Genomic DNA, 25,361 nt, shown 5'->3' with positions numbered 1-25,361 from the left:
TCTTTCCAAGGTAAATTATCTTTTATCCACTAATATTCTGTTAGCATAGGTGAGCAATATTAACCGACCAATTTGAATCGGACGCTCAAAATCAAGTAAATTAACTACAGTGTTCTTCGAAAGTTGTAGACCATCCGCATAACATTTAGAGAACTCAGCAGGGTCATGGGACCCACCATGTTAAATATTGCTGCGAAGATCAAACGGACACAATGTTAACTGTTGTCCTCCAGTCAACCTGATCGAACAACCTATGATTATTTCAAATCATCTGTGCAGGACACATGTTGGCGTGACGTTGCTGCTTTTGTGGACTAAAACAGAGGTAGGCATGTAGTAAATCAGGGGTAGGCAAACGTTAGTAATCTGTTGAAATGCCATAGAAGGACAAAATGAACCAAGATGGAAGGTGGTGTGCAAGGAAGGAAAGAAATGAATATCTTCATGGGATCTAGAATAATATCTTTTGTAATATTTACTTGAGTAAAATATAGAAATAGTTAGGCCAATTATGGAAATGGGTATAAGGCAGGTTGGCTGCCTTGGTGTGCAAGATATCCTTGCTGCCTTGGTGCGCAAGTTTTAGGCCTCTCTATATAAGAAGGTCTCCCATGTAAAGCTTTGTATCACAAATTATTTGAATCAATAAAATAAAGGGAGGGAAGGGATTTCAGGGAGTCTGGTGTTTTTACATAGCTTTTCTATTTTAATCATGGTATCAGAGCACAGGTTCAATCCTGGGAGGTAACAAAGAAGATCTCCCTTCTGTCTCTATTCTTCCTCGGCAATTTTTTTTCTCTCTTTCTTAAAACCGAAACCCTTGTCAACAAAAAACCATGTCTGGAATTACCTCAGACAGTTCCAAAAAAAACCTCAGAAGAAGGAGCAGCAGCAAATACCGCTGCACTTCTAGAAAAATTAACCCAACTAGTAACCATGCAACAAAACCAGATCATGTCTCTACAGCAACCACAAAATAATAACCTACCACCAGCTACAACAGTAGTAGAGGCGCCAATACACCCAAACCCAATTTCCATAAAACTGAATGACATGAACTATACCCTTTGGTCCCAGGCAGTGCTGATGTATGTGAAAGGCCGTGATAAAATGAAACACATCAGCGGCAATCCTCCTCCACCATTACCAACCGATCCACTGTTTTTAAGATGTGATATCGACGATACTGTAGTAAAGGGGTGGTTGATCAATTCTCTAGAACAAAAACTGCAGAATACCTTTATCCAATACCCAACCGCAAAAGAAGTATGGGATGCAGTCGCCACTACATTCTATGATGGAAATGACAAGGCTCAGGTGTACAATCTGAAAAAAAGAGTAACTCGGCTCAAACAGTCGGGTAGAACCATAGAAGAGTACTATCACGAACTGCAAGGGTTATGGCGTGAGATTGACTACCGTCGCCCTAATCCGATGGTTCATGCAGAAGACATCACAAAGTTCCATGAGTTTGTTCAAGAATCTCGGGTCTATACATTCCTAGATGGACTCGATGATCGACTAGACAATGTGAGAGCCGTGGTCCTACAGATGACATCCTTCCCATCAGTAGAACAAGCATACGCAATAGTCAGGAGAGAGACTTCACGACAAGTTGTTATGCTAAAAGGAGAGGAAGGAAGCGGAAACTCCATGGCCATGGTGTCACAGGGATACAAACACCTTGAGGTAAACTCTGTTTCAAGTAAGTATCTATCTAAACAGGAAAAGACAAAGTTAAAATGCAGTCACTGTGGTGGAACGGGACATTTGAAAGAAGGTTGTTTCAAAATAATTGGATATCCTGATTGGTACCAAGAGAAACGGATAAAGCAGCAAAGGGGAAAAATGAAGGGGAAGGCAAACTGGACGGCAACCAATCCAGACCCGGGTCATCCAGGTCCGAACTACACTCGGGCTGGGTCAGGTGTACTCAGGTCAGATCAGGAGCAAGGTCCAGGCCACAACTGGACCGAACCCACTGCTGCGCCACCACTGGCACAACCAAGCCGCACCAACCAGGAGAATGCATCCAGCTCTAGTTCGGGTCAGGTGCATCTGATTCGAGCAGACAATTCAGGTACTACAACAGGTAAACAAGTGGGTCAAGGTATGTACTCATCCTTTGGTAATAATTTAAATAATTGGGTTATTGATTCTGGAGCAACTGATCACATGGCATTTGCAAAAACTGATATGACCAATTTGAGAAAACCTATATGAGATGGGATACTAAATGCAAATGGAATGGAATACCCGATAGAAAACACAGGAGATGTGTGCTTATCAAAGTCCCTTAGTCTTAAAAATGCACTTTTGGTTCCTTCCTTGTCTACTAAGCTGCTTTCTGTTGGTCAGTTAACTGAGGAATTGAATTGTGTTGTTCTCATGTTTCCTGATTATTGTATATTCTAGGATATCCTCACGAAGGAGATCATTGGCCGTGGTATTAAGAAAGGTCGTTTGTATCATTTAGAAGAGTTGAAAATTGGAAAGGCGAATGTAGCAAAAGGGGCTTCAAGTTCAGAAACACAAATTTGGACATGGCATCGGCGGTTAGGGCACCCTTCCTTTAGCTATATGAAAAAATTGTTACCTTATCTGTTTTCAGATTTTGATAGTTCTATGTTTTCTTGTGAGACTTGCATAAAAGCAAAAAGTCATCGTGTTTCGTATCCAACTAGTATTAATAAAAGTATTGCTCCCTTTGATTTAATTCACTCTGATGTTTGGGGACCATCCCCGGTAACCTCAATTTGTTGGTATAAATGGTTTGTTTTGTTTATTGATGACTGTACTCGAATGACTTGGGTATATTTATTAAAGGAGAAGAGTGAAGTATCTGGGGTCTTTAAAAGTTTTTATAATATGGTAAGAAACTAATTTGACAAAGGGATTAAATTTTTTAGAAGCGATAATGGGGGTGAGTTTGTGAATGGTGTTCTTAAAGATTTTTTTGTTGAAAAATGAATAATTCATGAAACAACCTGTGTTGTAACCCCACAGCAGAACGGAGTAGCTGAGAGAAAAAATAGACACATTCTTGAAACCGCGAGGGCTTTGTTGTTTGAATATAATGTACCACAAGTTTTCTAGGATAATGCTGTTAGTATGGCTGTTTATGTTATTAACCGGTTACCCACAAAAGCGAATAATTTTCAAACCCCATTAAAAACACTTCAAACATTTGTCTCAATACCTTCTGTTCAAAGCCTACCTCCAAAGATATTCGGATGTGTTGCTTTTGTCCATATTCCAAAACACCAACGATCAAAAATAGAGTCTCATGCGATTAAGTGTGTGTCGCTTGGAGTTGGTCTACATAAAAAGGGGTACAAATGCTATGACCCAATAGAAAAAAAATGGTATGTTACCATGGATGTGATCTTTATTGAAACTGAACCATTTTTTTCTACATATTCGCCTCAGGGGGAGAATACAAATGAGAGTGAATATTTTGAAAATGTTGCACAAGTTTTACAGTATTCACTCGGGTCAGAGCCACTCGGGTCAGTGCCACTCGGGTCAGTGCCACTCGGGTCAGTGCCACTCGGGTCAGTGCCACTTGGGTCAGAAGAACAACAGAAGCAGCAGAAGGTGTTTAGGAGAGGTGAAAACATACGAGTTTGGGTAAACACAACTGAAGAAATGATACAAACGGACCAGATACCACAAGAGCCGGGATCTCCTGAGGAACATCCACAGGTAAGTACCTCTAACTATACTTTACCTCCATGAAAGAATAGGGGAAAACCACCAGACCGGTATGTTCCAGAAGATGGAACGAGTATTGCTAAATACCCAATAGCAAACTATGTGAGCACAAAGAATTTGACCCAACCTTTAAGAAATTTTAGTGAAAACATGTTATCCTTAGAAGTACCAAAAAATATTGAAGAAGCAAAAAAGGATAAAAAATGGGTGCATGCAATGGATGTAGAAATGGAAGCCTTGAATAAAAATGGAACCTGGTCCCTGGTAGAGTTACCAAAAGGAAAAAAAACGGTTGGGTGTAAATGGGTTTATACAATAAAGTTCGGTGCTAATGGTGAAGTTGAAAGGTATAAAACCCGATTAGTTGCGAAAGGATTCACACAAACCTTTGGTATCAATTTTCAGGAAACTTTCTCACCAGTTGCTAAACTTAATACTATTCGGGTTTTACTATCTCTTGCAGCAAATCTAGACTGGCCGTTACATCAATTTGATGTAAAAAATGTTTTTTTACATGGTGACTTGCAGGAAGAAATCTATATGGATCCTCCTCCCGGGTACATAAACACGAGATCAAAACCAGTGGTCTGTAGATTGCATAAGGCATTGTATGGTCTAAAACAGTCACCCCGAGCCTGGTTTGGTCAATTCTGTAATGCTATGAAAAATTATGAGTTTGAACAGAGCGATTCTGATCATACTCTATTCTTTAAAAGGCGACAAGAGAAACTAACTACTTTGATAATATATGTAGATGACATGATCATTACAGGAAATGACAGGGACGAAATGAAGAGGCTTGAAGAAAACCTTTCAAAAGAGTTCGAAATGAAGAACTTAGGAGGCCTCAAGTACTTTCTTGGAATTGAAGTGATAAGATCAAAGCAAGGCATTATTCTCTCTCAAAGGAAGTACATCCTTGATCTACTAGCAGAAGTTGGGATGCTTGATTGTAAGCCAGCAGACACACCAGTGATCTAGAATCTCAAGTTGGAAGAGAATCCAGACCAAGTACCCGTAAACAAAGAGAGATACCAAAGGTTAGTAGGGAAACTTATATATCTATCACACACTAGACCGGACATTACTTATGCAGTAAGCCTGGTAAGTCAGTTTATGCATAACCCAAGCGAAGAACACATGGAGGCTGTCATAAGAATAATAAGGTATTTAAAGGGAGCTCCAGGGAAAGGAATTCAATTCCTGAGAAACGGATATTTAGATGTTATGGGGTATACAGATGCTGACTGGGCTGGAGATGTTACAGACAGGAGGTCAACATCCGGCTATTTTACATTTGTAGGAGGAAACTTAGTCACTTGGAGAAGTAAGAAGCAAAAGACTGTTGCCTTGTCAAGTGTTGAGTCCGAGTTAAAAGGGGTAGTCAACGGAATTTGTGAACTAATGTGGCTCAAGAAACTGATGACAGAACTTGGCTTCCCGTCTACAAAAGAAATGGACTTGTTATGTGATAACAAAGCAGCGATAGATATCTCTCATAATCCGGTTCAACATGATCGGACCAAACATGTTGGGGTGAACAGACACTATCTTCGTGAGAATATTGAAGCACGAATAATCCGGCTAATACATGTTAAGTCTGAAGAGCAACTTGCAGACATTCTTGCTAAGGCAACCTCGAGCAAGATATTCTATGGCATACTAAGCAAGTTGGCTATGATAGATCCATACATATCAACTTGAGGGGGAGTGTTGAAATGCCATAGAAGGACAAAATGAACCAAGATGGAAGGTGGTGTGCAAGGAAGGAAAGAAATGAATATCTTCATGGGATCTAGAATAATATCTTTTGTAATATTTACTTGAGTAAAATATAGAAATAGTTAGGCCAATTATGGAAATGGGTATAAGGCAGGTTGGCTGCCTTGGTGTGCAAGATATCCTTGCTGCCTTGGTGCGCAAGTTCTAGGCCTCTCTATATAAGAAGGTCTCCCATGTAAAGCTTTGTATCACAAATTATTTGAATCAATAAAATGAAGGGAGGGAAGGGATTTCAGGGAGTCTGGTGTTTTTACATAGCTTTTCTATTTTAATCATAATCAATACAGGAGTAATTAAATTTCAATTTTTAGGGGTAGGCAAGTGCCTACCCCTGTGATGAATTGGCTCCGCCTCTGAAGTTAACTATGTTTAATTAATGATACAGGGCCTCTGTCCTTTTAACCACACTAAGAATGGGCAACGGGGTACTGGTGCCCCTATGAGTTGCAATCTATGAGAGTGTTCGGCGTGGGCTACTTAGGGTGAAAGATTAAATATTTAGTCCTCACTAAGAAGCACTTGTTCGTTTGATACTAAAATTAAGAACAAAGGCTTAATATAAGTAAAATATTGATTATAGTGTGGAAAGACCTAAATACCCTTACATATATTTTCTTCTCCTTGCACATTGATAAGTCTCCCACTCAAATAATAATTTCATTAATTTTAATGCCACCAAACAAGATGCATGACTTTAAAAAAAGTAAGGGTACAAGCATTTGAATCAAATAAAAAAGCAATATTCTAATGAAAAAGTTGTTTCTTTCTGTGCATATATACTGGCCTGTTTGATTATTTCTTATTATATTATATTTTGTTTAAAATTTGTATTCTTCATGGAATAAGCATTGTTAAAAAAAAATGCACTTTGGAAGGATTAAATTAAAATGATCCAATATGCACTTTTGAGGAACAGACTCATAACAGAAATACCTAAATGCACTGTACAATTCAAATTCGCATCAACAATTGATTTAATAGTAATAAATAAGAAGGGAACTACTTAGATTGCATCAAACCAAGGTGTACCAGTAATAGGAAAACACTGATATCATTGGTACCAATGTACAGAGAGGTGCCACGAAGTATTTGTATTTTCTATTTACAATATAAATAAGAAGCACCAAGGTTAGACTTGACCAGTAAATGTCACTTTCCTCAACACCAAGGTTAGACTTGACCAGTAAATGTCACTTTACTCAACATCTTCATTATCTTCTATCCCTCATCTACATCCTCTTGTTCCTCATCCAAATAGATGTCACTTTCTAGCTTCTGCTTCGTTTGTTTGCTCTTTGCTCCTATTGATGTTGTCGCTGTCATCTACCAGTAGTTGATAGAGACTGGTACAATGAATCAATGAATAATAAAAGGGGATCTGATGAATAAAACCAGTGGCTGCCATAAATATAGTGTTTTTATTTTATATTATTTTACTTAGACAACAATTAAAAAGATATAAGTGTTACTTGAAAGGTTAACAGAAAGTTGAAAATGTGAAAGAAAGATGCTTGATGACCTAAATTCCAAGAGTGCTCATCTATACCAGTAACTGCAGTACAAAATTTGTATACTGTCATGGAAGTTTGGTACATGTATACACCAGTAGTAGTGTTAAAACCATATTTGTAATTGCCTTTTAATACAATGCACTGTGAGCCCGTCAGCTTAACATGTCAGCGGCCTAATTTTTTACTGTGAATTAGGAAAAAGGACACAATAAGGAGATTATGATTCATGCGTGCAGATTGAATAATTAAAACTACTAGATATTATCAAATTATGGCAGCACATACATTCGAACTTTTAATAAAATAAAGAGGTCTTAATATATATGATGATAAATACAACTCGATACACTACACACAACACAAATCCACTGAAATAATATATAATAAAAGCTTACAATTCATATATGTGATAACAACATTACTAGCAATTCGATCGTTCCTTCAAATAAGAGATATATAAAATAGATAAGGTTGCACACTATTAAGTTCCAATCACTTTAATTTCTAAAACTCTCTTAGCTAAATCTAAGTTACACATGAACCACTTCCTCAGATGACCGCATGGATGTCCCGGTAGAGTTGGATAGGTTTCCTGCTGAGCTCCCGCCAAACGTTTGTCCAGAAAGCGGAGGATGATAAATGGGCTTGCTTTGAGGAAGAACCGGCAAATCACAATCCTCAAACATTAGAGCGCTCCTTGCTAATTCGATGGTTGGCCGTTCAGACGCGAACGGATGAGAACACCGGAGCCCCACAAGCATTACGCATTCAATTTCCTTTGCATTATACTCGCTTCTGAGTCTTTCATCAGCGGCCTGAAGGAGTTCATTCCTCCCGTAATGCTCCCAAACAAACCGTACCAAATCTAGATCAACCGGTCTTCTTCCACATGCTATTTCAAGGAGAACAACTCCAAAGCTGTAGGTATCAGATTGTGTGCTCGGTTTGCTTCTTCCATCCTCGTTGAATAATTCCGGGGCCACATATCCCAAGGACCCAAACGCCATTGTTGTGTTTGCACTGAGGCCATGATCCACAAACCTGGCCAGTCCAAAGTCACTCAGTTTAGCTTTCAAAGAGGAATCTAAAAGAACATTATCGGGCTTGATATCTCTGTGAACAACATTCTTGTTGTGTTCATTCTCAGCATGTAGATAGCACAGTGCATTGGCAAGGTTAATGATGATCTCATATCTTTTGGGCCACAACAACAAGCGGTGCTGGTCATAGAGTAGTGAATTAAGACTTCCATTTGGCATATACTTGTATACCAATAGGAGTTCACCATTTTCTTCGCACCACCCGAAGAGCTCAACTAGACTCGGGTGCCTCAGTTTACTCAGAATTTCTACTTCGCTCTTGAACTCTTTTGACCCTTGATTTGACCCTTGCTTCAGATGTTTCACAGCTACTTCATCACAACTGTCTCTCAGGTACCCCTTGAACACAGGACCAAAACCTCCTTCGCCAAGTTTGTTCTTTGGGGCAAAATTTGAAGTAGCAATCACCAATTCCTTGAGCCTATACTTTGTTGGTAAGTCTCGGTTGTCTCTCCTTTTCTTGAGAGACTTGTATTGCCATACAAGACACCAACCAAAGCCCCCAAGAAGCAATGTGACCCCAATAGCACACAACATTAGTAAAAGCACTAGTGGAACAGATTTTGGCTTTGCCGTGCTTGTACTGGATTCAAAGGTTGTTGAAAATTCCCAAGAATGGATCTGATGGATCTCAACTGCCGTACCAGTAGCTGCAGAAAAACCTACTTGCACGGTGTTTGGGAGTACCTGGGTCAAGTTTACTTTATAGGAGAGGGTAGGATTACTGGGTACTGCTGAATCTTGTTTATAGATCAAATACACGTTCAAGGTCTGATCGCCGGCACTGTAATTAACCCATGCTTTTACCCAGGTGCCTCTCATTATCTCAGGTTCGAGATTGTTCGTAACCACGGAATAGATACTGTTCACATCAATCCCAACGTGGGCAATCTCAGGATCCCAAGAATTACGATAGGTGTCGAACTCCACAGCTACCACTTGGTTTTTCGAAGGATCCAAGTTGTTCTTGGGGAACAGACCGAGGTTGCCGCCACAAGTATCTTCTGACTTGGAAAGTGGATAACGTGATAAAAAGAAGGTCAAACCATCACCGCTGATGCCACTGATGTTATTAATGAACAAGATGAAATTAGTGGAAAAGCTGGCAGGCATACCGGTGATATTATCCACGATAGGAATTGAGTCGTTGTAGGTTGCCCAGCTACAGCTGCTGGTTGTATTTTCTCCAGTGAGCTCAAGGATACCATTGTTTTTGGATGTTGCACCGTCTATGGTGATATTATCCCAACCAGAAGTATTGTCATAGCTGAAGCGGACGCCAGTAGTAGCGCTTGCAAGAGATACATTGATTAATACATAGAGGAGGCGCATCATATAGAAGAGGTCCATGGTGAATTGAGGGATTAGTTCAGCGTTGAGCTATGCAAAAATGGTGGGATTGATGGCAAGGGATAAGCAGAGAGCGAGAGAGAGAGAGAGAGAGGGAGAGAGATAATAAAAAGAGGCAGATCGAGTTTTGAGTCAATTTGGAAGACTCAGCGTTGCTATAAGCATTGGCGGATTCATATGCAAATTGGGATAGGCAAGTCCTTATCTCTAAATTTGAATTTTTTTATTTTGATTTAATACTAACTAGAGGCATCATTGTTGCGGCTCCGCCGCAACTTATCTTTTATGTAAATTGGCGTATATGGGAGATTATTTCTTCTTATATGGTACATAGAGAGACGTTTTTTTTTCTTCTATATGGTGGCGCGTGAATATTTAACTATTAAAAAAATATCATTGCATCTAACATTGTATGTGAATATTTAATTACATATAAATATCATTGCATCTAACATTATATTGATCGCTCAGTGAATATAAATATACAAATTCATTATTTCCATGACTATTTGATGTTGCCGCTCTCCTCATCAGTTCGGTTTCCCTCTATGGCTCTATCCCTAGACCATTAGAAGAATTCACATCCAGGGCATTACCTGGAAAGATAATCTTTTACAATTAGTGGATCTGGATCGTTCTTTTTAACTTGAAACAAATCTCAATGCGCAATAATACTGACCCATGCGCCAGCTCAAATCCCAAAGTGACTGAGATGGACATGGTAAGAATTCACCTTTTTGCTTCGGGCATTATCTTTTTTTTGAAACTTGGTAGTAGCTACCAAGGTTCGTGAGGGGGAATTCAACTCTCGACCTTTGGGTATAACAACTCTAGGACATTTTTCCTAGCCAATTGTACTACCTCTCTCTCCTTTCTCTTGCTTCGGGCATTATCATACCAGGTTTCATATGTGTTGGGTCTAATTATGGTGCTATCAAATCGTGTCAGAATGTCTTACCATCTTATGTATTTATTTTGCAATTAGGTCTTCCTGGGTTGAAATAAGTACTTCATTTGGGAAACAAAACATGTATTTGTTGTGTTGAATTTACAGTACCATTTAGGAATAAAGGCTTAATCTGAGATTATGCACATACTTGATACCCTGTTAACTATAGGTTATTTTCAAACAGTACACTTTGGTGGGTAACAAATTTCCCATTGATGTGTATCATTCTAGTAAGATTACAAATGAAGAATGTTGTACAGTTTCACAAAACATAAAAGGAAACTGGCCTTTCCAGATTAAGAAAATCAGTCGTAAGTACCCAAAAATGGAACAATATGCTTTCAATTTTGTGATATTATAGATTTTGGGAAGCAAATTTATTGAACAGACAAAACGAATCCAGTTATATATCCTAACCCGAGTCATTCCTCATCACATCGTCTCGATTTATCTCGAAGGAAGACTTGAGCATGCAGTTCTTGTCCTAGTTAGTTGTTCTTCTGTCAATTGCTTTAAAACATACATAATCTTCTAATTGTTGTTGGAGAATTTTTTGCCCCATCAAATTGAAGCATATTAGCCTCATTGGAGATGTACTACATAAATGAAAGTACTATTAATGATTTAGTAGAGATTATTTGCTCAAATCTAGTATAAATGAAATATTAAATCAAAGCAAACGTCGACAAAAAAGAACCCATACTCAACAAAATTATGACACCAGGTCTACCAAAAAATTAAGACCGCTAAATCATAGAAAACCTACTAACTTCATTCTTTCTCGACATTGGAACTACGATTTTGGAGCTCCAACCCAAATTTTCAAAAAACTAAACTTCAAGGCTAATATGGGCTTCTACAACAGTACCGAAATGCTTCTCATTTGTGCCGCCGCCTCAGATAATTGATCTGAATTTACATACGCTCTATTACCAGAACTTTTCTGAGGCTCTTTCTCCACTATTGAACTAATACTTTTGCAGGTTTGACTGCAGATACCCCGCAATTGCAACAAAACTGAACTTGGCCTCACAGGAAACTAATAGTTTCCCAGTAAAAATAGATTCAAATCTAATATTCCTTTTTACTGAAGATGAGTGTGTGGGAACTCCTAGCAAGCTTAAAAAAAATGATATTACACCCAACATTTTTGTCATCCGTTAGGTTAGATGTTACAGTTTTGGGCCGGAGAGCTTAATTATTCAAGCATGAGTTGTATAAAACATATGAAGCTAAGAAGGTGATGTCAGGGTAGCAGTTATCATAGCAGCCGTTTTGATGCTTCATGTCGGTCAAATTCAGGTGGGGTCCAGAACAGATGGGTCATGGGTCATGGGTCAAACCAACCTGACCCTCATATGCTAAAAAATTTCTAATTTTATAATTATAGTTGATATTGTTAGTTTTGGTGCGTAACTCTTTTTCAAAATGTGTCCTTGCTAGGTAGGCTTTTCTACTATATTCTATTCAACTAATATGTATTATTTCCACTGATACAGGTCGGGATTAAGGGTAGGTGGGTCATGACCAGAGTCAAGAATCGAAGACCTAGATATATCAGTCTGGAATCAATAAATTCCAACAGTTGACTAATATCAATTTCAAGTTTTCAACAAAGGTTATTTGGCTCAGAAATAAAAATATACCTGCATTCTATATCACATGAGTACTTGAGAAGGTGGGGATAGTCTTCTGTTCGCCCACTGCAATTCCAAGATTTATAATTTAACCTCAGATAATGAGGTTGCATTTTGCATTCTGTAACTCTCTGTGAGACTGAGTAGTGTGTGTGTGTGTCGTTTGAGTTTCAAAGAGAGAGAGAGATATGAAGTCGTGTTATCTTACCTGAAGCTAGGAAGTGACATTCTGATCTTAGGCATCCCCTTGTCACTGTTTTCTGATTTTAATACTGCCCAAAAATAAATAACAAATTAAGCAGTCATAAATGGAAATCTAAGTATTATCAGTCCTTATACGCATAGGTCCTCAAGAGGAAAAGATAAACTTTGCCAACAGAATATAATAAGTTCAGTTAGGTTGAATTGAAGAAAGATCATAACATAAAAGAATAAGAAAAATAAAGTTGCTAACGGCTCTTTTTAATGAATTAATACAGTTATAGGATACCTACTCAACAGGCTTTTTTTTTCAATAAGTACCTTTTAACCAGAAAAAATGAAAGAAAGAAAAAGTGTTAAACTCTACTAAACCCAACTGGAGAAACAAAAATGACCCTAAAGGAATCTTGAAGGAAAAAAACACAACTACAATAAGTAACTCAGGGCCTCTCACCTCACTACAAGATAAGTTCATATGGACCATAAGATAATACTACAAGTCCCCAAGAGTTACACACAACATATAAGCTAAAATCTAATTTGAAAATGATTTATGGAAGGCCAATTCAATGAGAATTACCAGAAAATGGTAGACTGATATTGCACAATGGCATTTCAGAAGATTTTTTAGCCTCTGAGAGTTCGATCTCGCCATGCTCCATTTGATTGCCAAAATTTGAATTCATGGCAATCTCGTTGATAAAGCTTTGACTTCTATTAGATGATTTCTCAGTCGCTGCTAAAATTTTCTGTCTCATGAAATATGATATTTGTTAAAAGTTATGAACCAAAAAGCTCAATTAAAATAATAAGTTCAAAAATAATGATAAATAAAAGTTATAAGTACCTTCAAAAATGTGGCAGTATGGCTCGGAAGCCCTATTTCCTACAAGAAAAGGTAATGTTTACATGAGACACAAATATAATTATAACAAAAATTGAAATGAACGCACTATTTGAAGGTTCTTTTTATACCTTTCGTCCGTGATGGCAAGCCTCGTCACTGTTCACCAGAACTCAGGCTGCCCATCTATTGGATATGGTCAAAGGAAACACAATTGCTTATCTGTACAAATATGATTTGACGGAAAAACTCTGATTCATGCAAGAAATAATGTAAATTGTATGGGGAAAGTACGCGCATGAGGTTGTGTGGAAAATTAGCAAATAACACAAATAAGTAATGGAATTAGGAGGGAAGAAAATTGAGCGAACTATAGATTTTGCTGACAAATGATGGAATGATTGGAGAAGATATAGTAAACTTCAAAAGATCTTACCAGCTGACGAAAGTGGAGACCCAGAAAAGTGGAAGCCGTCGATCTCTTGAAACTTGGAAGAGATTAGCGAAGAGATTAGCAGCGGAGGAGAGAACGAAACAGAAAATTGAATCGTTGACTTGTTATGTGCTCACAAAAGTTTTGGTAGGCATTTGTTGCTACTACTTTTTTTATCGAGTTCACCTGTTTGTCCTTGTAAATAACATACTGGCATGTAACATTTGTTTTCTTTCATTTTTTTAGTTGTTATTATCACCTATCTTGCAATAAAAATTTGATTATATCTGGTCATACCATCATTTCAATAAACGACAACAATTTTGCAGTTAAGTTCAATGAAATAGAGAAATTATGAGCTGCATACGTGGAAAAATAATTTATTTATTTATCTTAAAGCTTCAACAATATAGTACTGGTTGTACTAACCTTCGGTTTAACCTTGCAACCCAAGAAGATCTGACTCAACTCATCAAAGATCTGGTCAACATGGATTATAATTAAGCTTACCAGAGTACCATAATTAAAAACTTTCCTTCTTCTGAGCCTGCATTTTCACCTGGCAGCTCTCACTCTAACTGTGAAGGCAACTGAAGCAGCAAAAAAAAAATGTTAGAAGAAAATTGTTGCCAATATTTCACCACTCAATATTATTGCAAATATTCACTTTTCAAACTGACTACATCAGAGATAACAACATTACTTGTCCTTATTCACTTTTATAATTTTTTCAATAATTTGGAGTTAGAATTTTCTTATTCACTTTTGTAGTTTCAGAACACAATTAATCCCATACATAATTGATCATAAAATAAGGTATACAAAAGTAAAGACTCGCCTTCATTTACTTCTTCTTTTTCCAAGCAAACATCTAAATATCTCCTTTTTCCAAGCAAACATCTAAATAACGCAGAGCCTTGCTGTACTTTCTCAAAGCCATCTTATAATTATGTTCCTGTATAATATCGAACCGTAGATAAGTCAGTAAACAAAAACGCAACTTCCGCAATGAAGTGAAGACAAAACGAAGGGCAATTTTGCAAATAGATTGACAGCATGGTACTACTGATTTGTTCAATCCGATCATTCAAACAATATATTAATACAGCAAAAAATCTTTGGCATATCCATTAGAAATATGTAAAATTTAATTGCGGGACCGACAAATCCTTGTTATTATCGCTGACATCATTTTAACAGCAAAGGCAAAACTGAATCCAACAGAGGAAAAAAAATTGAATTTCATTGAGGCATTACATCAAACACTTAAATGTGTTGAGCTGCATGACGAAGCTGGAGAAGTTCCCATGCGTGAATTACCTCGGAAAGAGCGTGTAGTGAACAGGCGAGGGTCCCACACCACGGAGCTATTCCCAGCTGGTTCCACTAAGAAGTACCTCAATAATAGTGAACAATATGGCCCTTTTCGTTTGGAGGATGCGTCGCCAATCGCAATACAGGTTGCGATTTGTCTTTTGTATTTCCTGCGCTATAACTTTCTCGTCTTCAAATTTCGGATAGGGTAAGAAGTGGGAGCAAGAGGAGAGGGCAAATCAGAAGCGACGCCCCCAGCCCCCCAACCAAGAAGCCCCGCAGGACAAAAGACAGGAGAGAACTCCGAGAGACTGCAATGAGCAACACGTAGCAGGGAAAGAACAGATGGCAAGCGTGGGAGGAGGAGGAGACGACACCTTACACAACTGATTGAATTTGCTCTCCAACGGAGCAAATAGAAAGAGCGGGGGAGCTCGCAGCGAAGAACACGTAGCGGAAGGGGTTAAGACGTGGCAAGCGTTGAGGACGAGTGATGGACGCCTGGCAAAAGAGGCGAATTCATGAGAAGCAACAAATGATTTTTTTTTCCTAATTACGTGAGATGACGTAAGGTGAAAATAAGTACATACGCACATCCTTCATCAGACGATAGAGAAGAGGGGTGTTACTGTTCATTGCTGACGTAACACCCCATTAAACTTTCATAGTATATAATTATTCAACGTGCTTATTTTTGATCCAATGTAGTGTCTATTTGGTTTTAAATTAGTCTAATTTTTTAATCTATTTTTTTTCTGAGTTTTGGTCAATTCTGTGCTTTTTTTTTTCGAATATGCGATACTCTATTTCATAAATAGAATTAAAGAGAATAAGAGAACAAAAAAAAATCAGATACTAGGACCTATTATTATAATTTTAAAATATAGGTTGGCTGAACTTTTTGTGTCTTTTATTATTCAACATTTATATCTCAGTTATATTTTAAAAACTGAGATATAATTCAAAATGGAATATAAAAAAAGTTAATTTTTATGTGTATATTGGATATTAAGATATTTTGATAGAGAAATTGCTATTTAAAAGTTTTCAAGAGTACACTAGAAATTTTCTCTAATTAATATTAGACATTAAAACGCACCTAAGTGCTTTTTTAATCAGATATATCAAAATCGTTGGTTCAATCTCTCCCTGAAAAAACAAATTGAAATTTTAATTCAATGGAAACGATCGTTAATCAGAAGATTTTATAGTATGTTATAGCATAACTAATAGGTAATAATTACAAATTACAAATAAACAAAAATCCAACAATAAAACATAATTCGTTAAATTTACCGCATAAATATAATTATAAATAATAAAAAAAGGATAAGCAAATTTAACATAATTAAGCATAATTCATTTTCAAAATACAAATTCGAACTCTTCTTAAATTTATGAAAAATACAAATTAAATTATATTATGCAGTCGGATTCTACTTCTATGGACTTTTTTTTTAATTCATAATCAATATTATGTGGAGTATTAATTAAAGAATAATTATATACATCAGAGCTGGCCTTCTCATATAAACTCACAGGTGAGACTTATCTAGACGCGCGTGCTACCTACCTGTGTTACTTGGTTCGGAGGGAATAATAAGAAGCATTCATTTCATGGACGACTTCATTATTTGGGGTGTCATTGACCGTAGAGAGCAACACGTTTGGAGCTATCCATCGGATATTTTGTCATCACATATATTAACGATCGACCAGATATATATCAATAAAAATCTATATAAAACAAGTAGGATTAAGTTGACCTATGACTCGTCAGGTCAGGTCAGATCAGCTCAGATAAAAAAATATCTTGACATACACATTCAATAATTATTATATTATTATTTTATTATTAATCCTATCCAAAATTTTGTATAGTAAATGTTTGGGTTTCATACAGAATTGTGCCATGACTATTTTCGAACTAATGGATAAATTATCAAATTCAACATATACTAAGATAAAATTTAACATATGCATACTATCATTATACCGAAATTTTTTTAAATACCATAATTCAAAAAAGAATAAACCAAAACGCTCCCGTTTTGGAGAAATTTGAGTTTTACCCGGCACGCAAATTGAATCTGTTTAATATAAGAAGGAAATGTCTAACCAATTTCTTATTTTAATAAATTTAACAATTTTAAGAAATAAAATTGTAAATTGAAATTTAATATTATAGACCGGATCTATATTATTTTCATTATTTCATATCATGTATATGAAAGATAATTGTTACCTTCCTAGTACTTGAAAAAGTGCAATATTAATAAATTATCCTTTCTGTAATTTTGATAAATTATCCTTTCTGTAATTTTGTTGCAAAATTCTGTAATATTATAGGTCAATATCATAATTACTAGGGCTGCTCATGAGCCAAGTTGAGGACAATTTGGATTCAACTCGCAAACTCATGAGCTGAGTTGAGTCCGAGTTGCTAATTTAGTTCCGAGTCAGAAACTCCAATTTGGAATCAACTCGCGAGCAACTCGAGTCGAGGAGAGTTTACTCGTGACTCATAATGTAGTACATAGTGAGACAATCTAATTTAATTATAATAAAAAATTATTACATAGTTTATCAAAGACTACTATAATGACTACTATAATGAGACAATAGCCAATACATAAACTAAAAATTATGAAAATACCAAAATAATACATAATTAAAAATACCAAACAGATAAGATTTAGTTGTTTGAGAAGCGATAATTTTTTTTAGTTTCAAGCGGCAATACAGTATATTGTGGAAAATAAGTATAAGGCTTGGGATATAAAAATTCAGAATATATGGATTAGAGTTTGATGTGAGTCCAACCGAGTTGATTCCGAACCGAGTTGGAGGTAACTTGGATTCGACTCATAAATCAACTGAGTTAGTAAACTCGAGTCAGTTTTGACTCGAGTCAGTTTCAACTTGAGTTATTAGCGACTTGAATCCAAATTGATTCCGAACTGAGTTTCGAGTCGTGAGCTTTTTGTGTACCCCTGATAATTACCCCTGCAAAATGAGAAATGTCTCGCTATTGCAAAATTCTGTAATCTGGGCCAGGCTCAAGTTCACAGAAGCTTGTTTTATGGGCCCAATTGAGAAAGCCTTCGTAGCAGCACATATGAATTGTCTCGCTAGTGCAAAGTTGACAGATTAATCCCGGGTCCCGCGGTTCGGATCAACTCGTACCACCTAAGGTAACAAAATATTTTTTCATAGATCCGGACCGTCCAATCAGAATCCGAACGAATATTAAAGGAACCCCGTGCATTCCGCCTCGGGCCAAATTGGCCTGGATTCTGATCGGACGGTCAAGATCTAGCCAGAATTATTCTGTTACATCAGAGGATAACGGTTCGATTCGGCGTTTGATTTCCTGCTCCGACCACTCTCTTTTTCTCTTTTAACAGAATGGTTTTGGCTTCATGCGTGCATGCAGTGCACGAATCATATGCGCGCTACGCTGTATGAAGGCAAAGTGCTCTGTTAAAATCTTTACCCCAAAACCCCTTCTCTCTTCGCAAGTTCGCACCAAGCTCCCCTCAGAGTGGAGTGAGGGGGGTGTCCGATGGGCATCGGACCAAATAGGGTTCGATGAGGGGTTTAAACCGTCGGATCTGCTTTAAGATTCGCACTCGCAATTTCGCGTCTGCTTTAAAATCCGTACACACGAATCTTAAAGCAGATCCGACGGTTTAAACCCCTCATCGAACCCTATTTGTGTCCGATGCCCATCGGAAACCCCCCTCTCCCCTCAGGGTGTTAGAAAGTGAAGTCACAGTAAAAACAAAAAGAAAAAAAGAAAAAGGAAACGAAAAGGAGAATCCCAGTTCCACCACTCAGCACCACCTCCTTCTAAGTTGAAGCCCTTGAATCCTCGGGGGAATGACATGCGGGCCCCACCATTGATGGTGAAACCTGAGATGGCCACGGCATCACCAGGAAATGAACTTTTTGACGATTTACCGCCTTCACCACCACCTTTGCCATGGGTTTTGGAAGAATCCGGATACGAGAACCTTAACCCAGTGCCCCCTCTGCAAACCCAGATGAGGATGAACCCACCTAATCAAGAGATGGAGACGATCCCACCTTCAAGTGCAAACGAAATTACAAATGAGCCACCACTGAAGAAGTCTCGTACTGAAGAAGTCTCGTACCATTTCCATGCCTCCTGTTAGTGATACAAGGGATTCTGAGATAAGAACTAAGGGTACTCCTTCGGGTGGGCAATTATGGTTTTATATAAGTAAATTCTCTCAAGCATGTGTAACAAAATAAAAATTTTAAGTTTTTAACCAAAGAAACTCATTCAGACAAAATTGAGCTTTTTTTTTTTTTTAATTAGTTTGTATGGTAATTGTGGTAAAAAATTATTCTCTGAAACATATCATGCTTACAAAAGGTCCATTAATATATATATATTTTTTTCTTGGGGAATTGCAGGTTGTTACAAAAATATTATCCCTGTAAGTGTGTATGTTAATAATATGGGAGCCACTTACAGTATTCCTCCAATGGGTACATTTTTGGGTACCGAAAATACCACACATAGAGATGTAACAGATGAGATTTTTAAGGTGCTAAAACTATCCAAGGAACTGTTTTCATTAAATATTCAGGCTAGGTATAATGGAGTATCAACTGGGTTATTCTTCTTTACTTTACTCGCAATCAATGATGATAAAGCATGGCGTCTGATTTATGAAATGGCAGTATCGGGAATGAACTGGCGCATCATTGAATTATATGTCAATTTGGTGCCAAATCAGACAACTCAGAATGATAATCCCGATTCGATTAGTTCACATGGCACTAGCATGCATGCTACCCCTTCTCAAACTATGTCATTTAATTATCCTACGCATGCCAAGAGGTCAAGGCCCCAACAGGTATCAAATCAGGCATGTCAGAATTACAATTCCAATCCAACTAGAAGTGTAGCTCAGCAGAGCATGCATGGGCATGTTATCCCTTCTCAAACTATGCCACAAGTTTCTGAATTAATAATACTTGAACCTGAATGTGACAATAACCTAAATCCTGTGACACAAAGCCCTCGAACAGTGCACGAGACACCTGACCAATTAATAAAGGCTTGCCAGACAGATGTCGGCATGAACCCACTTGTAAGTGTAATAACTGACACAGGCCCAACTGGCGATGAGCAAATGGAGATTTCTCAGAATAAGGATGATGATTATGAATTAATAATACTTGAACTTGAATGTGACAACCAAAATCCTGTGCTCCTAGTAACTTTGGATTTTTTTTTTCTCCAAAACGCCGGTAACTCTGTAATTTGAGTATTTAAAAATGATAAACACAAGAGATCTGGTATTTTTCCCTCTAAAATTCATATTATCACATTTAATCTTCTGAAATTTAAAAACTCACAAATTTATTCATTTTATTGCCTTTAAAAGCCATTTTAAATTTATAAAGTACCATATTTACCGTTTATATAAATAAAATTATTTAGCATGTTTAAGAAAAATGGTCATCTTCTAATTGGTCAGTTTCCGAGAGCAAATGATTTATATCTCTATTCTGACACATACACAAACGTATACCTAAATGTCACCGTATATGTATCAAAGGTATAGAAATGAACTGTTTGCTCTAGGGAATTGACCAACTAGAAGGATGACATTTTTTTAAAAACAAACTACATACTTTTAATAAAGAATAAAATAGGTACTTTATAAATTTAAAATGAGTTCTAACATAAAAGACACAATAAAATTAGTAAATTTTAAAAGGATAAATATGATATTATGAATTTTAAATTAAGAGAAAATGCGTTGTTTGAAGTTTTTGTGGGGTATACATAAAATTCCCCCAACATAAAGAATAAAATAGGTACTTTATAAATTTAAAATGAGTTCTAACAGAAAAGACACAATAAAATTAGTAAATTTTAAAAGGATAAATATGATATTATGAATTTTAAATTAAGAGGAAATACGTTATTTGAAGTTTTTGTGGGGGTATACATAAAATTCCCCCAACTACAGATTTTAGAACAAAATACGGCCATTTATTGAGTAAAATAAATTACTTATAAGAAATAAATCAAAATGTCACTTGCCACTGCATATCATTATACATAGTATAACGGCGTAATAAGCTCATAACATTAATTAATGCTTGTGATTGAAAATGATATGGAATTATATGATTGGTTTGATTATGTGATTGAGTAAAATAAATTTTGAATGTTGGTCAGATTTTAGGGATTGAAAAGTCATTAGAATTATATTGTCAAATTTGATAAGTGCATTCGAAATTGTGAACTATACAATTTAATGATTTATAAATCTCAACCACATAACCACATTCCTCTACTATCATTGTGAACATAAAAAGAAATATTTTATTGATACCGATGTCTCCTTATCACGCATTATTTTTTATTTTGTTTACTATTATTAATTTATAATGAACATATTTCAACGTCCTTCTACCGTACTAGTCCATTTTTCATGCATCTTTCACCTCACGACATTCATAAAAGTGTTTAGAGCATAGATGATGAAAAATAGTGTGACCTAATAATTGAAAATCATCAAATGCATGCTCACATTCATTTTGTGTGAACCGGTGGGTGAAAACCAACAAATTGTGAGAAACATACCGTATATATTTAAGAAGTTCATATATTCTTTTCTTAGCTAAAGATTAATAATGCAAAAGTCTAATAATTTATTATTGTACCCTTAATTATAAGATATTTGAGAAAACTAATATTATTCAATTAAAATTCTCTTAAAATCAAATCTATCATGTCAAGACATGCTAACTTGAAAGCAACCCATCAAGTCAAATTTGATTGGGTCAAACTGAAATTTATCCATAACATCTTGATTTTGCATGATATCTCAAATTATTTTTTTATTGATAGTTTAGTTTTTCAATTACAAAATAATGTATAAAATATGAGATAGAGAATGTGCAACTCAAGAGGAAGATAATTTAGGTGCTTTACTTGCCGACGACATTTAAGAAAAGAAAGACAGAAATAGATAGTCTTAGTTTGTGTCATTGATATTACTACTCACACACAAACACCTCTACTATTTTTGATTTGGAATCTTCATTTACTGTCTACATAAAATTTAATATTAAAAAAATTAAATAAATGAAAATAAAGATAACCAATGAAATTAAAAATGCATTTTGAATTATTAGATAACTTTAGTTAAATAAAATTATAATAAAAGTGAGCCTACTAATAAAACATGAATTATAGGTTTCGTGATTTTTTTTTAAAAGACTAGCAAAGTTAAGAGTCAAATTATTGTTGCTTATTGCAAGAGAGCTCACTGATACCAATGATTCGAAACTCCATTTTGGTTATGCTGAGTTTTGATTCTTATGTTTTCTAATTTATTTTAACAATACATTATGTATATGAAAGATGATAATTTGATAAAATAATATATTATGTGATCTAAAGTTTTAGTGTTAATATAATGATCCTTAATACATAATCAAACAATATTTATGTTATATGTCTAATAACATACATTAAACTCAAAGAGTAATTTGAAGTTTTCATTAGATTATCTATTTGTCCAATAACATTCTGCATACATATAATGTAAGTTTACTTGTAATTTGATTTAAATTAAAAAAAAAAAACTTTGTTAAAATTGTCAAAATAACAACTTTTAGGTGATCTCACATCTTTAACATTCCTTTTAATTAACATTTCATTTTTTTTTTCTTGAGCACAACATTGTCACAGAGTTTCCGTTCTCTGTTATGCACTTTTTATGATTATTATTTTTTGTCAGAATGGTTTCTTGTAGAACATATATTAGTAAACTATCAAAGTTCATAACTACAAATAAAAATACTTTAATCAAGCGATTACAGAAAAATTATATAAACATTGTGGCCTTATCATAATAACAAATAACGCTTATATGGTTGGTAAATTTGTATGAAAAAAAAATGTCTTTATTCATTGAATTTGATATAACCAAATTAAAGAGTATGTAATTGTTGTTACTTATAAAAATGGAGAGACTTTGTCAGTATGAATTGTTTGAATCCGTCTTAGATTCGATCAAAATTCGGTTAACGGATCCCGATAATTTTTAAATATCTCGAATAATTCAAAATTGGATAAGAATAAATAAAATTTCCATTAAGTACGGAGGCTCATTTGTTTTTCAATTTTAAGTCACGGCCTTCAGGCTTCAATCTTGTTTATTTCTTCTATTCTCTCCATTCTTATGGTCATGGATATCTCTATTTTCTTTTTCTTTTCTTTTTTATTTTCTGATTACAGAGAACGAATATTAATATTTCCATAAATTTGTTTTCAAAATTGTCTGAATTTTTTAAAATAAACCGAGGTATTAACATTTGCATAAATATGCTTTTCTTATTTTTTTTTATTAAAGTTCATATGATTCAAACTCAATTATCCGACAAATATTCATTTTGTATTCATCTTCAAATCGGTATAATTAAATAATCTGCTCTATCTATATCAGTCTTTGATTTTAAATTTTAACATCTTTTACTATTCGTATTCATATCTGCTCATTTAAAAACAGATACAAATTTAATATTAGCATTATCCACTTCCACCCCTACTTGACCATCAACATCCTACTTCTTTGCTGTGTATATACCAAACTTTTATTTTATAGCATTAAAAAATAATAAAATTAAACTCATACTAATTGCATCAAATATTGTTTTATATATATCACCTCAGCTGAATTATTCAGCTGGTTGGTATATTGAAAAATTCAGTGTTTGGGTGGAAAATGATATTGGGAATTGAAAAGTGGGTTGGTCTTGGTCCATTTAATTTTAATAAATTTAACAATATCAAGAAATAAATTTTAAATTGAAATTTAATATTATAGAATGATTTATATTATCTGCATATTATGTATATGAAAGATAATTGTTACCTTCCTAGTACTTGAAAGAGTGCAATATTAATAAATTATCCTTTCTGTAATTTTGTGGCAAAATTCTGTAATATACAGGCCTATATCATAATAAAATTAAATTACCCCTGAAAAATGAGAAATGTCTCGCTATTGCAAAATTCTGTAATCTGGGCCAGGCTCAAGGCCCAATTGAGAGAGCCTTCGTAGCAGCAGCAGCAGATATGAATTCTCTCGCTATTGCAAAGTTGACAGATTAATCCCGGGAGCAACTCGAATCACCTAAGGTAACAAAATATTTTTGTTTAGATCGAGACCGTCCAATCAGAATCCGAACGAATATTAAAGGGATCCCATACATTCCATCTCGGGCCGGATTGATCCGGATTCTGATCGGACGGTCCTGATCTAGACAGAATTATTCTATTACCTTAGCGGATATGGGTTCGGTTCGGTGTTTGTTTTCCTGCTCCGACCGTTCTCTATCTTTGTCAAGTTACCGACCAAAACCTGGTTAAAGGTTTTAACAGAGCGGTTTTAGCTTCATGCATGCATGCAGTGCACGAACCATACGCACGTTACGCTGTATGAAGGCAAAAGTGCTCTATTAAAATATTTACACCAAAACCCTTCACAATTCCCCAAAATCCCTTCTCTCTTCGCAGTTCGCACCAAGCTCCCCTCAGAGAAACTAGGAAGTGAAGTCACAGTAAAAACAAAACGAAAAAAAAAAGAAAAAGAAAAAGGAAACGAAAAGGAGAATCCAAGTTCTACCACTCAGAATCAGAAACACCTCTTTGTAAGTTGGAACCCTTGAATCCGACTTCGGGGGAATGACATGCGGGCCCCACCCTTGATGGTGAAACCTGAGATGGCCACGTCATCACCAGGAAATGAACTTTTTGACGATTTGCCGCCTTCACCACCACCTTTGCCATGGGTTTTTGAAGAATCCAGATACGAGAACCTTAACCCAGTGCCCCCTCTGCAAACCCAGATGAGGATGAACCCACCTGATCAAGAGATGGAGACGATCCCACCTTCAAGTGCAAACGAAATTACAAATGAGCCAGCACTGAAGAAGTCTCGTACCATTACCATGCATACTGTTAGTGATACAAGGGATTCTGAGATAAGAACTAAGGGTACTCCTTCAGGTGGGCATTCCCCTAATTTTATTAAATTTTTCTTCTCACGTCAGTGACTAAATTAATCCCTGAGTTCTTACTGTTATTTAATTAATATGTATGGTAATTATGGTTTTATATAAGTAAATTCTCTCAAGCATGTGTAACAAAGTAAAATTTTTAACCAAAGAAATTCATCCGGGCTTTCATTTTTTTTTTAATTGGTTTGTATGATAATTGTGGTAAAAAATTATTCTCTGAAACATACCATGCTTACAAAAGGTCCATTAATAATTTTTTTTTTTTTTTTTTTTGGAAATTGCAGGATGTTTCAAAAATATTATTCCTGTAAGTGTGTATGCTGGAGATGAAGTCCAGCATAATAATATGGGAGCCACTTACAGTATTCCTCCAATGGGTACATTTTTGGGTACCGAAAATACCACATACAGAGATGTAACAGATGAGATTTTAAAGGTGCTAAAAC

The 25,361-nt window shown here is 35.8% G+C and overlaps 3 protein-coding genes across 7 annotated transcripts; 1 reads left to right on the top strand and 2 right to left on the bottom strand.

The window, feature by feature from the left end:
• The first annotated feature begins 643 nt into the window (after positions 1-643).
• LOC144549006 (uncharacterized) lies at positions 644-3,307 on the top strand. Its single transcript, XM_078297757.1, has 2 exons — positions 644-2,110; positions 2,416-3,307. The coding sequence occupies exons 1-2, from the start codon at positions 937-939 to the stop codon at positions 2,451-2,453; spliced, it is 1,212 nt and encodes a 403-aa protein (XP_078153883.1). The 5' UTR covers positions 644-936; the 3' UTR covers positions 2,454-3,307.
• A 4,230-nt stretch (positions 3,308-7,537) lies between these two features.
• On the bottom strand, positions 7,538-9,457 carry LOC144567288 (L-type lectin-domain containing receptor kinase IX.1-like). Its single transcript, XM_078317392.1, has one exon. The coding sequence runs from the start codon at positions 9,455-9,457 to the stop codon at positions 7,538-7,540; it is 1,920 nt and encodes a 639-aa protein (XP_078173518.1).
• A 410-nt stretch (positions 9,458-9,867) lies between these two features.
• Positions 9,868-15,315, bottom strand: LOC144569954 (protein NEOXANTHIN-DEFICIENT 1-like). 5 transcript variants are annotated; one of them, XM_078320401.1, is made up of 9 exons: positions 14,360-14,476; positions 13,951-14,111; positions 13,525-13,576; positions 13,220-13,310; positions 13,092-13,130; positions 12,825-12,993; positions 12,252-12,315; positions 12,053-12,109; positions 10,596-11,002 (listed from the first exon to the last, which is right to left on the bottom strand). In XM_078320401.1, the coding sequence occupies exons 6-9, from the start codon at positions 12,928-12,930 to the stop codon at positions 10,891-10,893; spliced, it is 339 nt and encodes a 112-aa protein (XP_078176527.1). In that variant the 5' UTR covers positions 12,931-12,993; positions 13,092-13,130; positions 13,220-13,310; positions 13,525-13,576; positions 13,951-14,111; positions 14,360-14,476; the 3' UTR covers positions 10,596-10,890. The 5 variants fall into 5 exon arrangements, 4 of the variants coding, with proteins under 4 accessions (XP_078176527.1, XP_078176528.1, XP_078176526.1 ...); XM_078320402.1 differs by having other exon boundaries at positions 13,220-13,274; XR_013516243.1 differs by adding an exon at positions 9,868-10,053 and having other exon boundaries at positions 10,824-11,002; positions 13,220-14,111.
• Between the last annotated feature and the right edge of the window lie 10,046 nt (positions 15,316-25,361).

This window comes from Carex rostrata, chromosome 2, assembly GCF_964058835.1.
Source record: "Carex rostrata chromosome 2, lpCarRost1.2, whole genome shotgun sequence".
NCBI lineage: Eukaryota > Viridiplantae > Streptophyta > Magnoliopsida > Poales > Cyperaceae > Carex > Carex rostrata.
Note: the sequence above shows the minus strand (reverse complement) of the source record. Positions and strands in the feature narration are given on the sequence as shown.

What these genes read in the sequence shown, in the direction of transcription:
- LOC144567288 (XM_078317392.1), bottom strand. Translation starts at nt 9,457, where the DNA reads ATGGACCTCTTCTATATGATGCGCCTCCTCTATGTATTAATCAATGTA.
- LOC144569954 (XM_078320400.1), bottom strand. Translation starts at nt 12,930, where the DNA reads ATGAATTCAAATTTTGGCAATCAAATGGAGCATGGCGAGATCGAACTC. An exon ending in TATCAGTCTACCATTTTCTG is followed by an intron (nt 12,316 to 12,824) that starts GTAATTCTCATT and finishes ATTTTTGGGCAG; the next exon opens with TATTAAAATCAGAAAACAGT. An exon ending in ATGTCACTTCCTAGCTTCAG is followed by an intron (nt 12,110 to 12,251) that starts GTAAGATAACAC and finishes TTGGAATTGCAG; the next exon opens with TGGGCGAACAGAAGACTATC.
- LOC144549006 (XM_078297757.1), top strand. Translation starts at nt 937, where the DNA reads ATGCAACAAAACCAGATCATGTCTCTACAGCAACCACAAAATAATAAC. An exon ending in AGGTAAACAAGTGGGTCAAG is followed by an intron (nt 2,111 to 2,415) that starts GTATGTACTCAT and finishes TGTATATTCTAG; the next exon opens with GATATCCTCACGAAGGAGAT.